The sequence below is a fragment of the Phacochoerus africanus genome, chromosome 16 (assembly GCF_016906955.1).
Source record: "Phacochoerus africanus isolate WHEZ1 chromosome 16, ROS_Pafr_v1, whole genome shotgun sequence".
NCBI lineage: Eukaryota > Metazoa > Chordata > Mammalia > Artiodactyla > Suidae > Phacochoerus > Phacochoerus africanus.
In genome coordinates this window covers 40,649,646-40,670,256 of record NC_062559.1, presented here as the reverse complement: position 1 = coordinate 40,670,256, position 20,611 = coordinate 40,649,646, and the positions used below count along the sequence as shown (strand labels likewise).

The window sequence follows — 20,611 nt, the reverse complement described above, 5'->3', positions numbered from 1 at the left end:
ATATCATATGGTATATGGTATGTGACATATTTGCCTTTCTCTTTCTGACTTCCACTTAGTATGATAATCTCTAGATCCATCCGTGTTGCTTCAAATGGCATTATTCCATTCTTTTTTATGGCTGAGTAGTATTCCATGGGTGTGTGTGTGTGTGTGTGTGTGTGTGTGTGTGTGTGTGTGTGTCTCACATTTGAAAGAAACCTATTTTAAATCTTGCGGAGTATTTTGTATGTCGAGTGAAACATTTTCCAGTAAAATACCTATACTTATGTCTTCTGATCTTTATTCCTAAAGAAAGCATGTGTTGATCGTTCACTTAACAGATACAGTATCTGCTCTATGAATGTCCCTTGGACATCCAGAAATGAAGAGTATATACCCTTTAAGGAGCTTTCACATATTTCAAGCAAAAGTGGCACAGCTTCTTCCAAAATGTGCAATTTGTTAGCAATTTAAGTGGTTCTCAACGTTTTTTAGAGGACACAGATAATATTTCAGTGTATTTTTAAAGGCATTATAACTATTTAATATTCATTCAGTGAAACATGGTTACCTTAGAGGAGGGGGAGAGGCAAAGGAATAAATGGCTTGAGTTTCTTATTTTAATACAATATATTTTTTGTCTTTCTTCAGGTCTTAATCCTATTTAAACTAATTCTTCTTGAAAAAAAGGTGAGATTGGAATGGATAGAATATTTAATATTTATTGATATTTCTTAAGTACTAAATAAAAAACTAACGACAAAGTATAAATGAAGACTTTTTGGTTATCAAAATTGCAGTCAGCTAAATTAGCACATATTCTTTTTTATTATTATTCAGTGAATTTGTTACATTTATAGTTGTACAGCGATCGTCACAATCCGATTTTATAGGATTTCCATCCCACAAACCCAGCGCATCCCCCCACCCCCCAAACTGTCTCCTTTGGAAACCATAAGTTTTTCAAAGTCTGTGAGTCAGTATCTGTTCTACAAAGAAGTTCCCTCTATCCTTTTTCAGATTCCACATGTCAGTGAAAGCATTTGATGTTGATGTCTCATTGTCTGACTGACTTCACTCAGCATGATAATTTCTAGGTCCATCCATGTTGCTAAAAATGCCGGTATTTCATTCCTTTTAATGGCTGAGTAATATTCCATTGTGTATATGTACCACGTCTTCTTGATCCATTCCTCTGTCGATGGACATTTAGGTTGCTCCCATGTCTTGGCTATTGAACATCAGAGTACATGTGTCTTTGCGAGTTGTGGTTTTCTCTGGATAGATGCCCAGGAGTGGGATTGCTGGGTCAAATGGTAGTTCTATTTTTAGTTTTCTGAGGAATCTCCACACTGTTTTCCACCGTGGTTGCACCAATTTACAATCCCACCAACAGTGTACTAGGGTTCCTTTTTCTCCACACCCTCTCCAGCACTTATTGTTTGTAGACTTTTGGATGATGGCCATTCTGGCTGGTGTAAGGTGGTACCTCATCATGGTTTTGATTTGCATTTCTCTAATGATGAGTGATGTTGAACATCTTTTCATGTGTTTCTCGGCCATCTCTATGTCTTCTTTGGAGAACTGTCTGTTTAGATCTTCTGCCCATTTTTTGATGGGGTTTTTTGTTTTTTTGGTATGGAGATGCAGAAGGTGTTTATAAATTTTGGAGATTAATCCTTTGTCAGTCGATTCATTTGCAAAGACACATATTCTTTATTTTAGTTTAATGTTGGAATTTCTTGAATGTCTCCTGCGAGCTCAATCCAGGATTTCACTATGTGATTAAAGAGGCAACAAACAATGAGCAAATTTAGCAGGAAACCTGCCACATTCAACAGATATTATCAGTCAGAATCTACCTGTTCATCTATTGATTGACACAGGTTGTGTCCACCTTTTGGCTATTGTAAATAACACTGCTAGGAACATTGGTGCACAAGTATCTGTTTGAGTACCTGCTTTCATTTCTTTTGTTTATAGACCTATGAATAGAATAATTGGATTATAGAAAACTCAGTGTAAACTGACTTAAATAATAAGGAAATGTAGGGGGTTCCCTCTCTAGTGCAGTGGGGTAAGAATCCAACTGCAGTGGCTTAGGTTGCTATGGAGGGGGAGATTTAATCCCTGGCCCAGCACAGTGGGATAAGGATCCAGTGTTACTGTAGCTGTGGTGTAGGTCACAGCTGCGGCTCAGATTCAGTCCCCGGGCCAGGAACTTCATCTGCCACTGTGCAGGCAAAAATAATAATAATAATAATAATAATAAAGGAAACATATTGGCTCACTTCAGACTTTAGAGTGGGTTGACTGACTAGTTCAACAATACAGTTAAGTACATAGATTTTTTTCCCACCTCTGCTCTGCTGTCCATAGGGCTAACTTTATAACTTGAGCCTAATTTCCCTTGTAGTGTAGGATGACTCTCAGCAATAATTGGGCTGTAAGCGTCCTCAGTTATACCTGGTGACAGATAATACTTCTTCCCAAACCATTTAATATAGTTCTTGGAGTTCCCATTGCGGTGCAGCAGAAATGAATCTGACTCGTAACCATGAGATTGCAAGTTCGATCCCTGGCGTTGCTCAGTGGGTTAAAGTTCCACCGTTGCCTTGAGCTGTAGTTTAGATCACAGATGCAGCTCAGATCTAATGTTGCTGTGGCTGTGGCGTAGGCCAGCAGCTACAGCTCTGATTCAACCCCTAGCCTGGGAACTTCCATATGCTGCGGGTGTGGCCCTAAAAAGCAAAAAAAAAAAAAAAAAAAAAAAAAGTGAAGACGAGGAAGAATTCTTGCCTTTAGTTCTTTTGGGCCTATGAGGCCTCGTACCTACCCTAAACCAGTAATTGTTGCCAAAGAAATGGCCTGTGCTAGTTGACTTAAAACCTGGGTTCCAGACCACTCTCTGGAGTACAGAGTACTTTACTTTACTACTTTACTTTACTTTTTGTCTTTTTGCCATTTCTTGGGCTGCTCCCGTGGCATATGGAGGTTCCCAGGCCAGGGGTTGAATCAGAGCTGTAGCCGCCGGCCTTCGCCAGAGCCACAGCAACGCAGGATCCGAGCCTCGCTCACGGCAACCCCAGATCTTTAACCCACTGAGTAAGGCCAGGGACCGAACCCGAAACCTCACGGTTCCTAGTCGGATTCGTTAACCACTGCGCCACGACGGGACCTCCGATAAGGGATTTTAGAGCAAGGGTCTGCCCACTCGGACCCAGGGCCCAATCTGCTTACCACCTATAGAAGAGTTTGCTGACCTCAGGTTTAGACTAATCAGGAGCCATCCCTGCTTCCTTTAATCTCAAACAATTCCATGATCTCATTTTCTTTTTGTTTCTTTGTTTTTCATGACATTGACTTTCCTCCTTTTTTTTAAGAATCCAGATTAGTTTCATTATAATATTTGATTTGTGTGATTGTTTCCTTGTGCCTAGTTTCAGATTAAACTTTTTTTTTCGCCTTTTCTAGGGCTGCTCCCGCTGCATATGGAAGTTCCCAGGCTAGGGGTCGAATAGGAGCTGTCGCCGCCTGCCTACGCCACAGCCACAGGCACAGCCACAGCCACAGCAACGCAGGATCCGAGCCGAGTCTGCAACCTACACCACAGCTCATGGCAACGCTGGATCCTTAACCCATTGAGCGAGGCCAGGGATCAAACCTGCAACCTCATGGTTCCTAGTCAAATTTATTAACCACTGCGCCATGACAGGAACTCCTTTTTTTTTTTTTTTTTTTTCAGATTAAACTTTTTTGAGGAGTTCCCTGGTGGCTCAGTTGGTTAAGAATCCAGCTTTGTCACTGCTCTAGCTTGGGTTGCTGCTGTGGCACAGGCTCAGTTGCTGGCCTGGGAACTTCTGCATGCCATGGACACAACCAAAAATAAAAAAATAAATAAACTTTTTTGGCAAGAATACTCTACAGGTGGTGATGTGTCCTCTGGGAATCACATCAGGAGGCCCATAACTGTACTAGTATTGGTGACGTGAGGTGTGATCTTTTGATTAAGGTGGTGGTTGCCAGGTTTCTTCACATTAGGTACTTGTTTTCTCTTTGCAGCTGGTAGGTAAATTGTGGGATGATAAATTTGAAGCTACACGAGTATCCTGTTACCCAGCAACCTTTCACAATAGTTTTAGCACGTTCTGGTAATTTTTACCTGAACTGTGGTGGATGCTCAGTGGCTTTCTGCTTCCATCATAAATTCTCTATTTGTCAGCTGTTATGCTTTCATAAAAAAGAGTTTTATCCTCTCCTTTTTTCTTTTTTTAAGGTATCTTTGTGTGGAGTTCCCCTTGTGGCTTAGTGGTAATGAACCTGACTAGTATCCATGAGGATGTGGGTTCGATCCCTGGCCCTGGTCAGTAGGTTAAGGATCCCGTGTTGCTGTGAGCTGTGGCTCAGATCCCATTTTGCTGTGGCTGTAGCATAGGCCAGCAGCTGCTGCTCACATTCAGCCCCCTAGCCTGTAAACTGCCATATGCCTTGAGTGTGGCTCTAAAAAGATTAAAAAAAAAAAAATTAGAGTAAATAAATAAATAAATAATCATTGTGGACTACAGAATTTTCTAATTTAATTTTGATTGAATCCATTTCAGGTTCTTTTTTATATTTCTCCAGTGAATAAACTGGTGGGTGCCCTGATGACTGTGTTATCCCTTTTTCCAGGTAAGAGGGTAGCAGTTTCTTTTTCTTTCTTGATTTCTTTCTTTCTGTCTTTTGTCCTTTTAGGGCCTCACCTGTGGCATATGGAGGTTCCCAGGCTAGGGGTCTAATCGGAGCTGTTGCTGCTAGCCTACGCCAGAGCCACAGCAACAGAGGATCCAAGCCGTGTCTGCAGCATACACCACAGCTTAGGGCAACATGGGATCCTTAACCCACTGAGCGAGGCCAGGGATCGAACCTGCAACCTTATGGTTCCTAGTTGGATTCATTTCCACTGCGCCACGACGGGAACTCTGATTTCTTTCTTGCTTGATTTTTTTTTTTCTTTCTTCCTCTGTCTATCTCTCTGAGGCAAATGAAGTATTTATTAAGAGGGAAAATACGTGCAAAGAAAGCATGGGCAGGCTCGCAGGGAGGGGGAAGACAGAGAAGGGCTCTACTCTTTTTAATCTTGTACTGGACCTTTGAATGATAAAAATTTTCAGAAACAAGCTGTGTAGGATTACCGTTCTATTTTAATGACATATCCACTTTAGCAATAAATTTCTCTTTTTTTCTGAGATTTTTTTTTTTAATTAAAGTTTGTGCAAGCATTGCTTACTAAAATTTTTATAGAACAGTTCCACTATTTAGAGCAGACTATACATCTCTTCTTGACATAAGCCAAGCTCTTCTCCAATATTGTATGTTTTAGGCATGATTGAACATGGCCTCAGGGACTGTTCTCAGTACAGACCCCGAAAGAGTATGTCTGAAGATGTTGGGCTTCAGGAAAATAATCCCCCTGCAGACGATTTCGTTTCCATGCCTGCTTCGGACATTTCAAACACCAACTTGGGAACATTCAAGAAAATCGTGACTGGAAATCATGGAGGAGACATTGCCTTCAAGACTGAAGAATGTTTGGTCCGGGCAGAAGATGACATCAGCGAAGGACAGGAACTCAGTGATTCCAATCAGTATTTGAAACCTCCTTCTCGCCCCTCTCCAGAGTCTTCAGAAAGTGACTGGGAGACCTTGGATCCTAGCATCCTAGAGGATTCCTCCTTGAAAGAAAGAGAACAAGCAGGGTCAGAACAGACAAACTCATTTCCAAAGGACTCTTTGCCCTCAGACAGTCCTCCAATTACTGTACAACCTCAAGCTAACACAGGCCAAGTGGTCCTGATACCAGGGCTAATTTCCGGTTTGGAAGAGGACCAGTATGGCATGCCCTTGGCCATCTTCACAAAGGTAAGGCTTAGTGTCGTTTGTTAAGGCCCTTAAGGATCTGACAGACTCTTTGTAGAATTTAACTTTTGGCTTTGAAGACATGTTCAGTCTGAAAATTTTTTTTGAAAACTGTAAAATACATACCAAATGTGTAGTACCCTGGCATCTATAACCATAGTGTAAGGCTAAAGGGAATTAATTCAGGGGATTTTGATTGGAAAGAGTTTGGAAACTATGAACTCAGCCATCACTGTATTTGGTCTGTTTTTAATTATCCAGGTTTATCTTTGAAAAAATAAGAGTCTTGATTGTATTTAATGAATGTATACTAAACTATTGCAATTCCAAAGGTTACAATATTATAAGAAAAGTTGCCTGGATTGCTAACTTAAGTATTAGTACCCTCATAGATGCAGTGTAGTGTTTGGTAAACTTGCCCTAGAAACTATTATTTAATCTTTTTATGAAAACACATTCAAAACATATGTGTAAATTTTTTCATCCCCCCACCATAATTTTTTTAAAGTCACAAACACAACGTAGTCAGTCCAATTGAACCTTTGATTCAGTATCTTTTTTTATTTTTGTCTTTTTTAGGGCTGTACCCATAGCATATGGAAATTCCCAGGCTAAGGGTCAAATCAGAGCTGCAGCTGCCAGCCTATGCCACAGCCACAGCAATGCTAGATCTGAGCTTACATCTGCGACCTAACCCACAGTTCACAGCAATGCTGGATTTGTAACCCACTGACTGAGGCCAGAGATTGAGCCCTTGTCCTCATGGATACTAGTCGGGTCCATTACCACTGAGCCACAATGGGAACTCCCTGATTGAGTTTCTTATGTTATAGGATATCTTTTTTTTTTTTTTTTTGTATTTTTACAGCCACACCTACAGCACATGGAGGTTTGCAGGCTAGGGGTCCAGTCGGAGCTGTAGCCACCAGCCTACACCACAGCCACGGCAACGCCGGATCCCCAACCCATTGAGCGAGGCCAGGGATTGAACCTGCAACCTCATGGTTCCTAGTCAGATTCGTTTCCACTGTGCCAAGACGGGAACTCCTGGATTTTTTTTTTTTTATCCTATTCAGGAAAAAATACTTTATTGCCATTCATGAAATATTTTTCAAAATGGAGAAGAAGAAAAGAAATCCTATTTCATTTTCAGTCAGTATGTATTACTGCCTTCCTATGTGCCAGGCCCTGTACTAATTTCTAAATTCTTACCTCTGTGCTGTGGTCTTGAAGTTTGCCATGAAAGGCAGATAAATGTTTCCAGTAACTAGAGAAAAGTTTTATGTTTTTCTCTAAATACTTTGCTTTATGCCTGAAATAAAACTTTATGTGGAAAAGAAAATGTGCAGTATTGACTGGAACATGTATTTCTTTGCCACTATATAATAAATTATTTTTAGGTTTATCCACTTTTACTTGCCCCAAGTCAGTACTGCTGAATAGTTAACAGAAGTGCTGTCTTAGTTCATTTTGTGGCCTGTTGGGGGATGCTGAAATTATCTTAATTGGTTTCATGATTGAACTAAATGCAATCTTAAATGCAGTCTTAAAACTGGGGTTTAAGAGCCTGGAGAGCAACTGAGTGTTGTCGGTAACCACAGACTGTGGCTCTTCCGAGCTCACGTTTGGGTGAACCGACCACCTATGCTTTTGGGAGCTCTTACTCACCCACTCCAGTTTTTATCATTGTGGAGATATCAAGAGGGAGATGAACTTGGGAGGGATTTTTGTTTTTGTTTGTGAGATCGCTGAATTAAATAAAGCAGTGTAAATGTGTTTTGTGGTGCTGTTAATAAACTATGTTGGGCAGAATCTTCTCTTAGTGTGCATTATGCCAGTACTGAATGTATGATGGGCTTATCCACCACCATTATGATAAATTTAACATTGTTCTTTCGGGTATTATGTTTTATTATGTAATGATTAAAACCTAACTCATTTAATCACACTTTCAAATGCAGTTGCTGATTCTTTCATGTCAGTAAGTTTGGAATATGAAATAGGAGAGCTGCCTTTAGGCTTTTTTTTTTTCCTCTTGAAGATCTTAAACTGCTTGTACAGAGGAAGGGGTTAGCAAAAAATCTTGGAAAATTACTTCAAAAATAGCTAGAGAGGGAGTTCCTGTTGTAACTTAGCAGGTAATGAACCCGACTAGTATCCATGAGGTTGCAGGTTTGATCCCTGGCCCCACTCATTGGATTAAGGATCCAGTATTGCCATGAGCTACAGTGGAGGTTGCAGACACAGCTTGGATCTAGCATTGCTGTGTCTGTGGTGTAGGCCAACATCTGCAGCCCCGATTCAACCCCTCGCCTAGAAACTTCCGTATGCTGCAGGTGCAGCCCTAAACAAAAAACAAACAAACAAAAATGCCGGAGAGAAACTTGCATGCCTGGACAATATTGCAGAAGTGGGATGGCAAGCTTTGAAGAGAATACTAAGCTGAGTGGTCCCCTGACTCAGCAGGGGAATAAATGGAAACATTTCTTCCTAATGAATAGTTATGTTTGGAAAGATTCCCCAGGTATTGAGTTCCAGTCTTCTCTCTGGTTCTTGAAATTGATAATGCATTTCTTGTCAATCTTAGAGATGAGGCATATTAAATAAAAACTATAGACACCAGATTCTAAAATTATGCCTGAACTTCTCCCGAGAGCTGATTTAGGGATGTAGGGAAGAAACTAGGATGCTGAGGGAGAGGAGAGGGGACCATGAGGTGAGGGAAGGGAACCAGGAACCAAAGGAGAAAGGAAAATTAGAAAATGTACCTGTGTAATACGTATGCTCTGCTGACTGGACCACTTTATTTATTTATTTATCTTTTCTAGGCCCGCATCCACGGCATATGGAGGTTCCCAGGCTAGGGGTCTAATCAGAGCTGTAGCTGCTGGCCTACACCACAGCCACAGCAATACGGGATCTGGGCCACTCTGCGACCTACACCACAGCTCACGGCAACACCGGACCCCAACCCACTGAGTGAGGTCAGGGATCGAACCCACAACGTCATGGTTCCTAGTCAGATTCGTTAACCACTGAGCCACGAACCATGAGGTTTGTGAGGAACCATGAAGTTGCAGGTTCGATCCCTGGCCTCACTCAGTGGGTTAAGGATCCGGCGTTGCTGAGAGCTGTGGTGTAGGTCACAGATGCGGCTTGGATCTGGCATTGCTGTGGCTGTGTGTAGGCTGGTGGCAACAGCTCCTATTAGACCCCTAGCCTGGGAACCTCCATATGCTGCGGGTGCGGCCCTAAAAAAAAAAAAGGAATCCTCTTATTTCAACTTGTTAACTTTTAGTGAAACAATAAATTTATGAAAGAGTTAAAAGTATATGTAGTTGAAAACCAAAATTTCTTTCTGTCACGTGTGTTAAAGTGCTTCTGAGTTTATATGTGGTTTGCTTGCTTACAGATTATCATATTCAGAGTGAGGGACCCTACGTATAACTTGATGGACAGCTAAAAAAGTAATGGATGCATGTTTATGAATTTTGTTTAAGTGGCACCAGGTTTTTTTTCTCTCAACATTGTTTTTATTTTTTTTATTGTAGTTGATTTACAGTGTTCTGTCAGTTGCTTTTAGTTTCATCCACGATTTCATATGAAGTTACATACCATCATTCCTCTGTATTTTCTGGTCGCGGCTATTCTTCAGTTTGTCACTTCTGTGGATGAACATCTTTGTTTCCAATTTCTGACTACTACGTATGAATAATGCTTCTTTATAATTCCCGAAAAGAATAATAAATTCTTTTTCAGGAATCTTGTCTGTGTACATGCAAGAGTTTCTTAAGAATTCAGTCCTAGAAGTGAGAATACTGGAACATAGAGAATGGATATCTTTAGCTTTACTAGAACAATTCCAAACTGTTTTCTAAAAAGGTTGTAATGATTTCCATTTCCACAGCAGTGGATAAGAGTTTCCATTGCTCCACATTCTTGCCAGCAATTGTTATTGTCAGATTTCCTAATATGTAGCCATCCTGGTGATATCCTGTCATTGTTCGTTTGCATTTTTTTTCATTAGTCACGATTGAGGTTGAGTGATGTTTCATATTCTTGATAATCATTTGGATTTCCGTTTGTGTAGTAGTTGTGTTAAAGCTTCTGGTTGTCTCCCTTGTTGTCACTGGTGTGTGGGACTTAAAGCTTCGTAGTTTTGACTTTCACATTTTTGTTTTTATCTACCCGGAATTAATTTTTGTGTATGGTTGAGGAACAGAGTCTATCTTGGGACCCTTTGTTGTTGGTTCATTGGTGTATCTGTCTGTCCCTGGGGCATACAAACCTCTAGAACTTTCTCATAAGACTGAAACTTTGTACCCATTAAATCGCAACTCCCCTTCTCCTTTTACGGTGGCCCTTGACACCCATCATTCTTTCTGTTCCTATGAACTTGACTTCTTGAAGATACCTACATTAGTGGAATTATGTATCTTTTTGTGACTGGTTTATTTTATATTATATAATGTCGTCAAGTTTCAACCATGTTGTAGCATAAGACAGGATTTCCTTAAGGACGAATACAGTTCCATTATATGTACAAATACCACATTTTGTTTATCTGTTTAACCATCAGTGGACATCTGGGTTGCTCCTACATTCTGGCTATTATGAGTGGTGCTGCTATAAACATAGGCGTGCAGAATCATTTTTTTTCTTTTTTTTAACCATTATATACTGCAACTGCAAATAATGGAAGTTAAAGCACTCTAGAAAAGTGGAAAGCCATGAATGGGCTTGGGGTTGGAGGCTGCTCTATGTGCAGAGACCCAGACTCTTACTGCCATCATACACTGAAGGCCTTTAAAAGATTTAGGCTAAATTGGAGTTCCCGTTGTGGCGCAGCGGAAACAATCCGACTAGGAACCATGAGGTTTCAGGTTCAATCCCTGGCCTCACTCAGTGGGTTAAAGATCTGGCTTTGCCATGAGCTGTGATGTAGGTTGCAGATGCGGCTCAGATCCTGCATTGCTGTGGCTCTGGTGTAAGCCGGCAGCTGTAGCTCCAATTCAGCCCCTAGTCTGGGAATCTCCATATGCCTCCTGTGCAACCCTAAAAAGCAAAAAAAAAAAAAAAAAAAAAGATACTTAGGCTAAATTGATCACTTTAAAAGTAATGATGTGGGGAGTTCCGGTTGTGGCTCAGTGGATTGCAAATCAGACTAGTATCCATGGGGATGTGGGTTCGATCCCTGACCTTGCTCAGTGGGTTAAAGATGCGGCCTTGCCATGAGCTGGCAGCTGCAGCTCTGATTCAACCCCTAGCCTGCAACTTCCTTATGCTGCAGTTGCAGCCCTAAAAAAAGCAAAAAATAGAAAAAAGAAAAAAGTAATGAAGTGGAGTTCCCTGAGGCTAAGCAATTGAGGATCTGGTATTGTTACCCCTGTGGCTTGGGTTTGATCCCTGGCCCAGGAACTTCCACACACATGGGCACGGACTCTCAAGAAAGTAATGGTAGCAAGTTTTTGTGTGTGTGTCTTTTTGTCTTTTCTAAGGCCGCACCTGCAGCATATGGAGGTTTCCAGGCTAGGGGTTGAATTTGAGCTATAACCGCTGGCCTACACCACAACCACAGCAACACAGGAACCGAGCTGTGTCTGTGACCTACACCACAGCTCATGGCAACACCAGATCCTAAACCCAATGAGGGAGGTCAGGGATCGAACCTGCAACCTTGTGGTTCCTAGTTGAATATGTTAACCACTGAGCCACCACGGGAACTCCCGATAGCAAGTTTTTAAAGCTATTTTGAACTACTGTTTGAAGTAATTTTAAGAATTGAAATATGTAATACTTTTACATGGTTCACTATCCAAAAATTCCAAAGTATTTATATTAGAAAGTCTCTCTTGGGAGTTCCTGTCATGGCTCAGTGGAAACAATCTGACTTACAACCATGAGGACACAGGTTGGATCCCTGGCCTTCAGTGGTTTAAGGATCCAGCATTGCTGCAAACTGTGGTGTAGGTTGCAGATGCTGCTCGGATCTGCTGTTGCTATGGCTTGGCTAGGCCAGCAGCCGCAGCTCTGATTCATCCCCTAGCCTGGGAACTTCATTATGCTGCAGGTGTAGCCCTAAAAAGCAAAAAATTAAAAAATGAAGAACTCTCAGCCCTAGTTGGGACGGTATGGCATTCTGGGGTCCCTATCAAGTTTGAAAGAGCTTTCAATATTGTGCTATTTATGTTTACTTCTTTTGGGGGGTGTGGCCTACAGTGGCTCCGCATGGGGTCTCAGTTCCCAGACTGGGGATTGAGCCTAGGCCTCAGCGGTGAAAGTGCCAAATCCTAACCTCTTGACCACCGGAAACTCCGTGTTACTTATGTTTAGAAACAGGGAGTTGGGGAGAGGGGAGTCTGTTGTTTTTTTAACCCATAGCACACAAAGTGAAGTGTGAATGTGAGCCTTGAACCAGCTTTTTAAGTGATTCTGGATGAGGAGCAGGGTTTTTTTTCTGCCTTTAGTCACAAGAGGGAGTGGGTTGAGAAGCACTGTGTACTAAGTATTTCTTAATACTTAGACATGGATTTGTTTTTGGTGCTTCTATAGTTGGCCTTTTAAAGAAGAGAGGAGTTCTCTTGTGGTTCAGCAGGTTAAATAAAGATCTGACAGTGTCAGTGCAGGGGCTTAGGTCACTGCTGTGGAATGGGTTTGATCCCTGGCCCGGGAAAGTCCGTGTGCCAAGGGTGTGGCCAAAAAAAAAGGTGGGGAAAAAAAAAGGAGGAAAACATTGTCCAGAAGGATAAAAACCAGGTTACTAGACCTATATTTCAACTTTTGAAAGTCTTCTCTTATCAGTGATTTTTTTTGCTGTAATTTTCTTATTTGTTTGTTTGTTTGTTTGTGGTAACTTTGATGGCTGGTTTTGGTATCAGAGTGATGGTGGCCTCATAGGATGACTTTGGGAGTGTTCCTTTGGAATATTTTCAGAAAGAGAGGTGTCACCTCTTCTCTGTTTGAAAGAATTCACCTGTGAAACTGTCTTGTCCTGGACTTTTGTTTGTTGGAAGGGTTTTTTCGGTTTTGATTTTTGGCCAAGCCCGTGGCATAGCAGTAATAATGCTAGATCCTTAACCCACTGAGCCACCAAGGAACTCCAGTTTTTAAATCACAGTTTCTTGGGACTTCCCATTGTGGCTCAGTGGTTAATGAATCTGACTAGGAACCATGAGGTTTCGGGTTCAATCCCTGGCCTTGCTCAGTGGGTTAATGATCCAGCATTGCCATGAGCTATGATGTGGGTTGCAGACGCGGCTCGGATCCCATGTTGCTGTGGCTGTGGCGTAGGCCGGTGGCTACAGCTCCAATTAGACCCCTAGCCAGGGAACCTCCATATGTCATGGGTGCAGCTCTGGGGGAAAAAAGACAAACAATAAAATAAAATAAAATCACAGTTTCGTTTCTCATTCTTTCTTTCTTTCTTTCATTTTATTTATTTGTCTTTTTGCCTTTTCTTGAGCCACTCCCATGACATATGGAGTTTCCCAGGCTAGGGGGCCAATCAGAGCTGTAGCCGCCAGCCTATGCCAGAGCCACAGCAACGCGTGATCCGAGCCACGTTTTCGACCCACACCACAGCTCGTGGCAACGCCGGATCTTTAACCCACTGTCTTTCTTTTTTTTTTTTAAATCACACTTTCAATTTCAGTACTTGTGACTGGTTTGCTAATATGTTCTATTTTTTCCTGGTTCAGTCTTGAAAGGTTGTACCTTTCTAAGAATTTCTTCGAGGTTTCCATTTTAGTGGCTTATGGTTGTTGGTAGTAGTCTCTTACGTTCCTTTGTATTTCTATGGTGTTAGTTGTAACTTCTTTTTCATTTCTAATTTTGTTCGTTTGAGACTTCTTCCTTTTTTTTTTTTTTTTTTTGATGAGTCTGGCTAAAGATTTATCAATTTTATCTTTTCGAAGAACCAGCTTGTAGTTTCATTGATTTTTTTTCTCTGTTGTCTTCTTTTTCTTTAATTCATTTATTTCTACTCTGACCTTCCTTCTACTAAATTTGGTTTTTGTTTATTCTTTCTCTAATTGCTTTAAGTGTAAGGAGATTTTTTTTTCCTGAGGCAAGATTGTATCAGTGTAATTTCCCTCTTAGAACTGGAAGTCTAAGTATTAAGTATTTAACAACCAGCTGTTGGGTACAAAGCGCATCCTAGATGCAGTGAAGAAAATGAAGTAGCAGAAGGGGCGTCTCTTGCTCCCAGAGAAATTCATCTTATGATGTGAACAAGATGTCGTCCAGATAACTATCGTTCAGTGTATGTTTGTTTTTATGGTAATAAGACGAAAAAAATAAATGAAACTGTCATCAGACTTGATTAAAAACAAATTCAAGAGTTCAGTAAATCTGCCCTCCTGACTTCACACACAAATTGTGTCACTTGTTATAAATCTATTTTGATTTAGAATCTTTCAGCAGAAATTGCATTTCCTGCTTCAGTTTATCATAGTTCCGATGTCATCACCTTTATTTTTAGGAAATATGCTGCTTTTCATAAACTTAATTCCCTGCAATGGTTTGGCAGTTAAAGCATAACTTTCAGGGTAGTGGTGTTTTCCAGTGCAATTTAAATGAAAATTAAATACACACCTCCTGCCAGTGTCATTTTTGCTTTAAACATTTAATAGCAAATATATTGTTGTATAATTTTTAACAATAGAATAAAACAGCTGTTATGTAGTGCCTTGGTATTCTCACAATAGTACTTTGGTGGTTATGTGTAAATGCATGTGTTTTAAAATTTTACTGGAAGAACTCACAGCTTCCTACTGAACAACATACTTTTTAATGGGCTTAATACTTAGTTTCCTAGATGAAAAAAATCCGGTTTGTTAGTTCACTGTAGAGGCTTTTAGGTTGAACTGAGAACAAAGTGATCAGGTAAGACAACTATGTTAGACCACCTTGCCAAGATCTGACCATTCATGGAGAAGGTTGGCAATTAACTGGACATAATACAGTCACAACCTTCGATGATGATGGTGGTGATGATTGGAATATTATTGTGAGTCAAAGATAGCTGTGTTAGGGATGGCATAGGGGTGGGGGAAGATTGGGAGTTTCTTTTCCTACTGTTAGCCATGTCTTTCTTCAAGCCTAGAGAGCTAGTCCGTTACTTTTCTAATGTGTTGTGTTATTCTTACAATTTGTAGGGATATCTGTGTTTGCCTTATATGGCATTGCAGCAGCATCATCTTCTCTCTGATGTCACCGTTCGGGGATTTGTTGCTGGAGCTACTAACATCCTTTTTCGACAACAGAAGCACCTCAGTGATGCCATCGTGGAAGTAGGTTTACATACAAGTGCATGTTCTTGACACGGCTCGTCCCTGTTTTCCTTTCTTAGTAAACAGAATTTGGGCATAGTAGTAACACTAGTGGCAGTAGTAATTGCTTCCTTTGCCAGGCATCCTAAGCACCTTAGGCATACGAACAATCTACTTTTCATAACAACCGGTGAGATAGGAGTCGTTAGTGTCCATATTACACCTGCAGAAGCTGAAGAACAGAGAGGTCAGACAGCTGCCAAGTGGATAAGCCAGGATTCCTACCCAGGCAGTCTGTTCCTACTACAGTCTCACAATCAAAATGTGTTTATTGTTTAAATAATTTAAATACTTCTAGCCTGTTTAATGTGCTCCTCATAGTAGAAAGGAGCTAGAGGTAAGTACTTGCCATCTCATCAGTGTGTAAGAAATTTAAATAATTTGTTCAGTTTTACAATTGTGGAGGGCTGATTTCAGCCACCATAAGATTTTCATGGTTCCTAACAGAAAGTACCGCAGTGTGCTTCCTGGGGAAATGTTTGTAATATAATAAATGGAAATTCTGGAATTCAAAACTATATGTATTAAGATCCCAGTTTTGAGGAAGAAAAATACGTAAATACCTTCCAAGGCAGGAGGATACAGATTGGGAGGATCATAGTTTTCTCAGCCTTATTGGTTCCTTTCTGGTTCTGAAGTTGGTTGGTGAGTTCATGGGCATTTGTTTTATTATTATACTTCCAAACTAACCTATAAATTACATATATTTCTTTATATATCAAGTATTACATAATAAAAATATTCCAAAGTATCTGTAATTAAAGGAACATTTTTTAGGAATTACATTGATTGTTTTAATTCCTGATTATATGATAAAGGTGATTTTTACTGTACATTTCTATATTTTTCAAAATATTTATAATCAACACGAACTACCTTTTTTTTTTTTTTAAACTGGGCCGCTCCCCTGGCATATGGAGGTTCCCAGGCTAGGGGTTGAATCGGAGCTGTAGCCACCGGCCTACGCCAGAGCCACAGGAACGCAGGATCCGAGCCGCGTCTGCAACCTACACCACAGCTCACAGCAACGCCGGATCGTTAACCCACTGAGCAAGGGCAGGGACCGAACCCGCAACCTCATAGTTCTAGTCGGATTCGTTAACCACTGTGCCACGACGGGAACTCCTAATAATAAAAAATTTTTTAAAAGAAAAATGAGCATTTTTTCAATAGTAAAAGAATACTGCAGTATAAAAACTTGTCTCTTTCATAGACTCACCATTTGAGAATGCTATTATTCATATTTTTTATTTCCAGCTTCAAGTTCCCAGTAGTTACTCTTTAAAGTGTGGCATGGATATCTGCGTGAATGCCCAGACTCTGACTTATACCTGGGTACCCTCTAGGTAGAAGAAGCTCTGATCCAGATCCATGATCCAGAACTCAGGAAGCTGCTGAACCCCACCACTGCGGACCTCAGGTTCGCAGATTACCTAGTGCGACATGTGACTGAGAACCGGGATGATGTCTTCCTCGACGGCACGGGCTGGGAGGGAGGTGACGAATGGATCCGAGCCCAGTTTGCAGTCTACATCCACGCGCTGCTGGCTGCCACACTGCAGTTAGGTAAGGAGCTTGAGGCTGCTTTCTCATTTTGTAACACTTACATGATGTTTTGAGTTGCATAAGAAATAAGCTTTTATTGTAGAAAAATGACCTGTCACTCTCACATACAGAAATAGTTACTGTTAGCATTTTGAATCCTTTGTATCCTTCTAGACTTTTTCTATGCCGGTGTCTTGGATTTTAATTGTGTGGTATTTTGGTAGTCCTTTCATAAACATGGATCCCATTTTTCCTATTTTTTGAAACTTAGCTTTTCTTTATAAGAGAAACAGAAACATGTATCTAGAGAGTAAATGCAGATCTTTGTCACTTTTAAGTGGCTGCTTGGTGTTGCACCATATGGAAGTATATAATGGTGCTATTTATAAATACAGCTTACATGTTTTTAAGATACGTAAAGGGAGAAAAGAGAAATTAAAAAAAGAAATAGAAATCATTGGAGTTCCTGTCCTGGCTCAGCAGTAACGAACCTGACTAGTATCCATGACGAGGGTTTGACCCCTGGTTCATTCAGTAGGTTAAGGATTGGGCGTGGCTCTGAGCTGTGGTGTAGGTTGCAGGTGTGGCTCGGATCTGGTGTTGCTGTGGCTGTGGTATTGGCTGGCAGCTACAGCTCCAATTCGACCCCTAGCCTGGGAACTTGCATATGCTGCTGGTACAGCACTAAAAATTAAAAAAGAAAGAAAAGAAATCATTGGAAATCACATTTGGAATGATTAAACCTTCAGATTTCCCCATTCTAAGAACTACTCTCCCTGTTAAACGGTTAAAATGGATCAGGCAAACAGAATCTCTCTTGTATTAAAATTATCTCATTCCCCATAGAAAAAATATACACAAGGAAAAACTGAAGCTCTGCAGTGAGCCATATTTTAGATTCCACATACAAGTGATATCATGTTTGTCTTTCTGATTTACTTCTCATAGTAGGATAATCTCAATTTATATCCCTGTTGCTGCAAATGGCATTTTTCATTCTTTTTTATGGCTGAGTAGTAGTCCATCGTGTTTATGTACCACATATTAATTCATTCCTCTCTCAGTGGACATTTAGGTTGTTTCCATGTCTTGGCTATTATGATTAGTGCTGCTCAGAACAAGCAGGTGCATATGTCTTTTTGAATTACAGTTTTGTATGGATATATGGTCTGAAGTGGGATTGCTAGATCATAGGGTAATTCTAGCCTTAGTTTTCTGAGGAACCTCTATACTGTTCTCCATAGTGGTTGTACCAATGTATTCCCACCAACCCCAGTGTAAGAGAGTTCCCTTTCACCATACCCTCTTCTGAATTTGTTGTTTGTAGACTTATTTTGTTTGTTTGTTTGTATGTATTTTTTCCTTTGAAGGACTGCTCATGTGGCATATGGAAGTTCCCAGGCTAGGGGTGAAATCAGAGCTGCAACTGCCAGCCTACACCATAGACAAACAACCTGGGATCTAAGCTGTGTCTATGACCTTCACCACAGCTCGCGGTAGTGCTGGATCTTTAATCCACTGAGCAAGGCATCCTCGTGAATACTAGTCGTAGTCATTACCACTGAGTCACAATGGGAACTCCCTTTGTAGACTTATTAATGATGGCCATTCGGACCTATGTGCAGTGGTACCTCATTGTAGTTTTGATTTGCGTTTCTCTAATGATAGTGATGTTGAGCATTTTTTCATGTGCCTCCTGGTCATCTGTATGTCTTCTTTGAAGAAATGTCTATTTGGGTCTTCCACCCATTTTTTAATTGGGTTGTTTGGTTTTTTGTTGTTGAGTTGTATGAGTTACTTGTATATTTTGGAGATGAGGCCCTTGTATGCAGCATCATTTGCAACTATTTTCTCCCATTCAGTAGGTTGCCTTTTTTTTTTTTTTTTTTTTTTTTTTTAATGGTTTCCTTTGCTGTGCAAAAGCTTGTCAGTTTGTTTAGGTAGGTCCCATTTGTTTACTTTTTCTTATTTCTCTTGCTGTGGGAGACTCCTCATTGTGCTTTTGATTTGCATTTCTGTAATAATTAGAGATGTTGAACAGTTTTTCGTGTGCCTTTTGGCTATTTGTATTTCTTCTTTGAAGAAATGTCTATTTAGGTCTTCTGCCCATTTTTTGATTGTGGTGGTTTTTGGGTTGAGTTGTGTGAGCTCTTCGTATATTTTGGAAACTAAGCTCTTGTTAGTTCACTTCATTTGCAAATATTTTCTCCCTTCCTATAGGTTGTTTTTTGTTCCATTTATGGTTTCCTTTACTGTGCAAAAGCTTGTCAGTCTGATTAGGTCCCATTTGGGTTTTTTTGTTTTGTTTTGTTTTTATTTCTATTGCCTTGGGAGACTGAGCTAAGTAAATATTTGTACAGTTGGTGTCAGAGAATGTTTTGCCTGTGATCTCTTCTCAGAGTTTTATGGTGTCCTGTCTTGTGTTTAAGTCTTAAAGCCATTTTGAGTTTATTTTTGTGCATGGTGAGAGGGTGTATTCTGTCTTCATTGATTTACATGAGGCTCTCCAACTTTTCAAACCACTTGTTAAAGAGACTTTTTCCCAATTTATATTCTTGCCTGATTTGTCAAAGATTTGTTGACTTTAGGTGTTTTGAGTTTATTTCTGGGCTCTCTTCTCCATTGATCCATATATCTGTGCCAGTACCATGCTGTTTTGGTTACTGTAACTTTGTAATATTGTCCAAAGTCTGGGAGGGTTATGCCTTCTGGCTTTGTTCTTTTTCTTCAGGATTGCATTGGCCTTTTTGTATCTTCTATGGTTCCATATACATTTTAGGATTGTTTTAGTTCTGTGAAAAATGTCATGGGTAATTTGATGGGGATTGCATTAAATCTGTAGATTGTTTTGGGTAGCATGACCATTTTAACAGTATTAATTCTTCCAATCCAAAAGCGTGGAGTATCTTTCCATTTACTTAAGTCATCTTCAGTTTCCTTTATTAATGTTTTATTGTTCTCACCATATGTCTTTCACCTCCTTGTGAAATATTCCTAAGTATTTTATTTTGAGGGGGTGCAGTTTGATCAGTTCTAGTAATTTTCTGTGGAGTCTTTAGTGTTTTCTATATATAGTATCATGTCACCTGTACATGACAGTTTTAACTCTTCCCTTCCAATTTGGATAACTTTTATTTCTCTCTTGTCTGATTGCTGTGGCTAGGACTTCCAAAACTATGCTAAATAGAGGAAGTGAGAGGGGGCAATTGAAGAATAAGTCTTAAAAGAACTTCCCATGCTGCATATGGAACTGTGTATGTCCTTCTCTTCCTCTCAGAGCAACAAAAGTCACATGTTTCACCTTCGAAGCAAGCAATTTGCAATTACTGTATGAAGCAATCGCAGTAATAAATAATAGGAATAATAAAGGTTTCTCCAGACCTTTTCTTTTTTTTTTTTTTTTTTTGGTCTTTTTGCCATTTCTTGGGCCGCTCCCTCGGCATATGGAGGTTCCCAGGCTAGGGGTCGAATCGGAGCTGTAGCCCCCAGCCTACGCCAGAGCCACAGCAACTCGGGATCCGAGCTGCGTCTGCAACCTACACCACAGCTCACGGCAACGCCGGATCGTTAACCCACTGAGCAAGGCCAGGGACCAAACCCGCAACCTCATGGTTCCTAGTCGGATTCGTTAACCGCTGGGCTACGACGGGAACTCCCTCTCCAGACCTTTTCGATTCGACCCAGTAGTAGAAATGCTCTATTTTGAAGCTTTCCCATGATAGCGATATAGCGAAAAAGTTTTAAGCATTAAATATATGAAAATTCTCCTTGTTATTTTAAATGTTTTGACAGTGAAATGCATGGAAACTTAAGCGTGAGTTTCATCAAATAGTGAGACAAAGAGAAAAAGAAACAAC

General features: G+C 40.4%; 1 protein-coding gene across 2 annotated transcripts in view; it reads left to right on the top strand.

Moving 5' to 3' along the window:
- The window catches only part of AVL9 (AVL9 cell migration associated), a 103,789-nt gene that overhangs the window by 38,945 nt on the left and 44,233 nt on the right, over nucleotides 1-20,611 (top strand). For both annotated transcript variants that reach the window (XR_007132692.1, XM_047763745.1), the window contains exons 8-12: nucleotides 634-672; nucleotides 4,584-4,653; nucleotides 5,345-5,883; nucleotides 15,036-15,170; nucleotides 16,556-16,775. Coding sequence is in view for 1 of the 2 variants with exons in the window: in XM_047763745.1 (XP_047619701.1) it covers nucleotides 634-672; nucleotides 4,584-4,653; nucleotides 5,345-5,883; nucleotides 15,036-15,170; nucleotides 16,556-16,775 (1,003 nt within the window). In the remaining variant the exon portion in view is untranslated. The remainder of the gene's footprint in view (nucleotides 1-633; nucleotides 673-4,583; nucleotides 4,654-5,344; nucleotides 5,884-15,035; nucleotides 15,171-16,555; nucleotides 16,776-20,611) is intronic.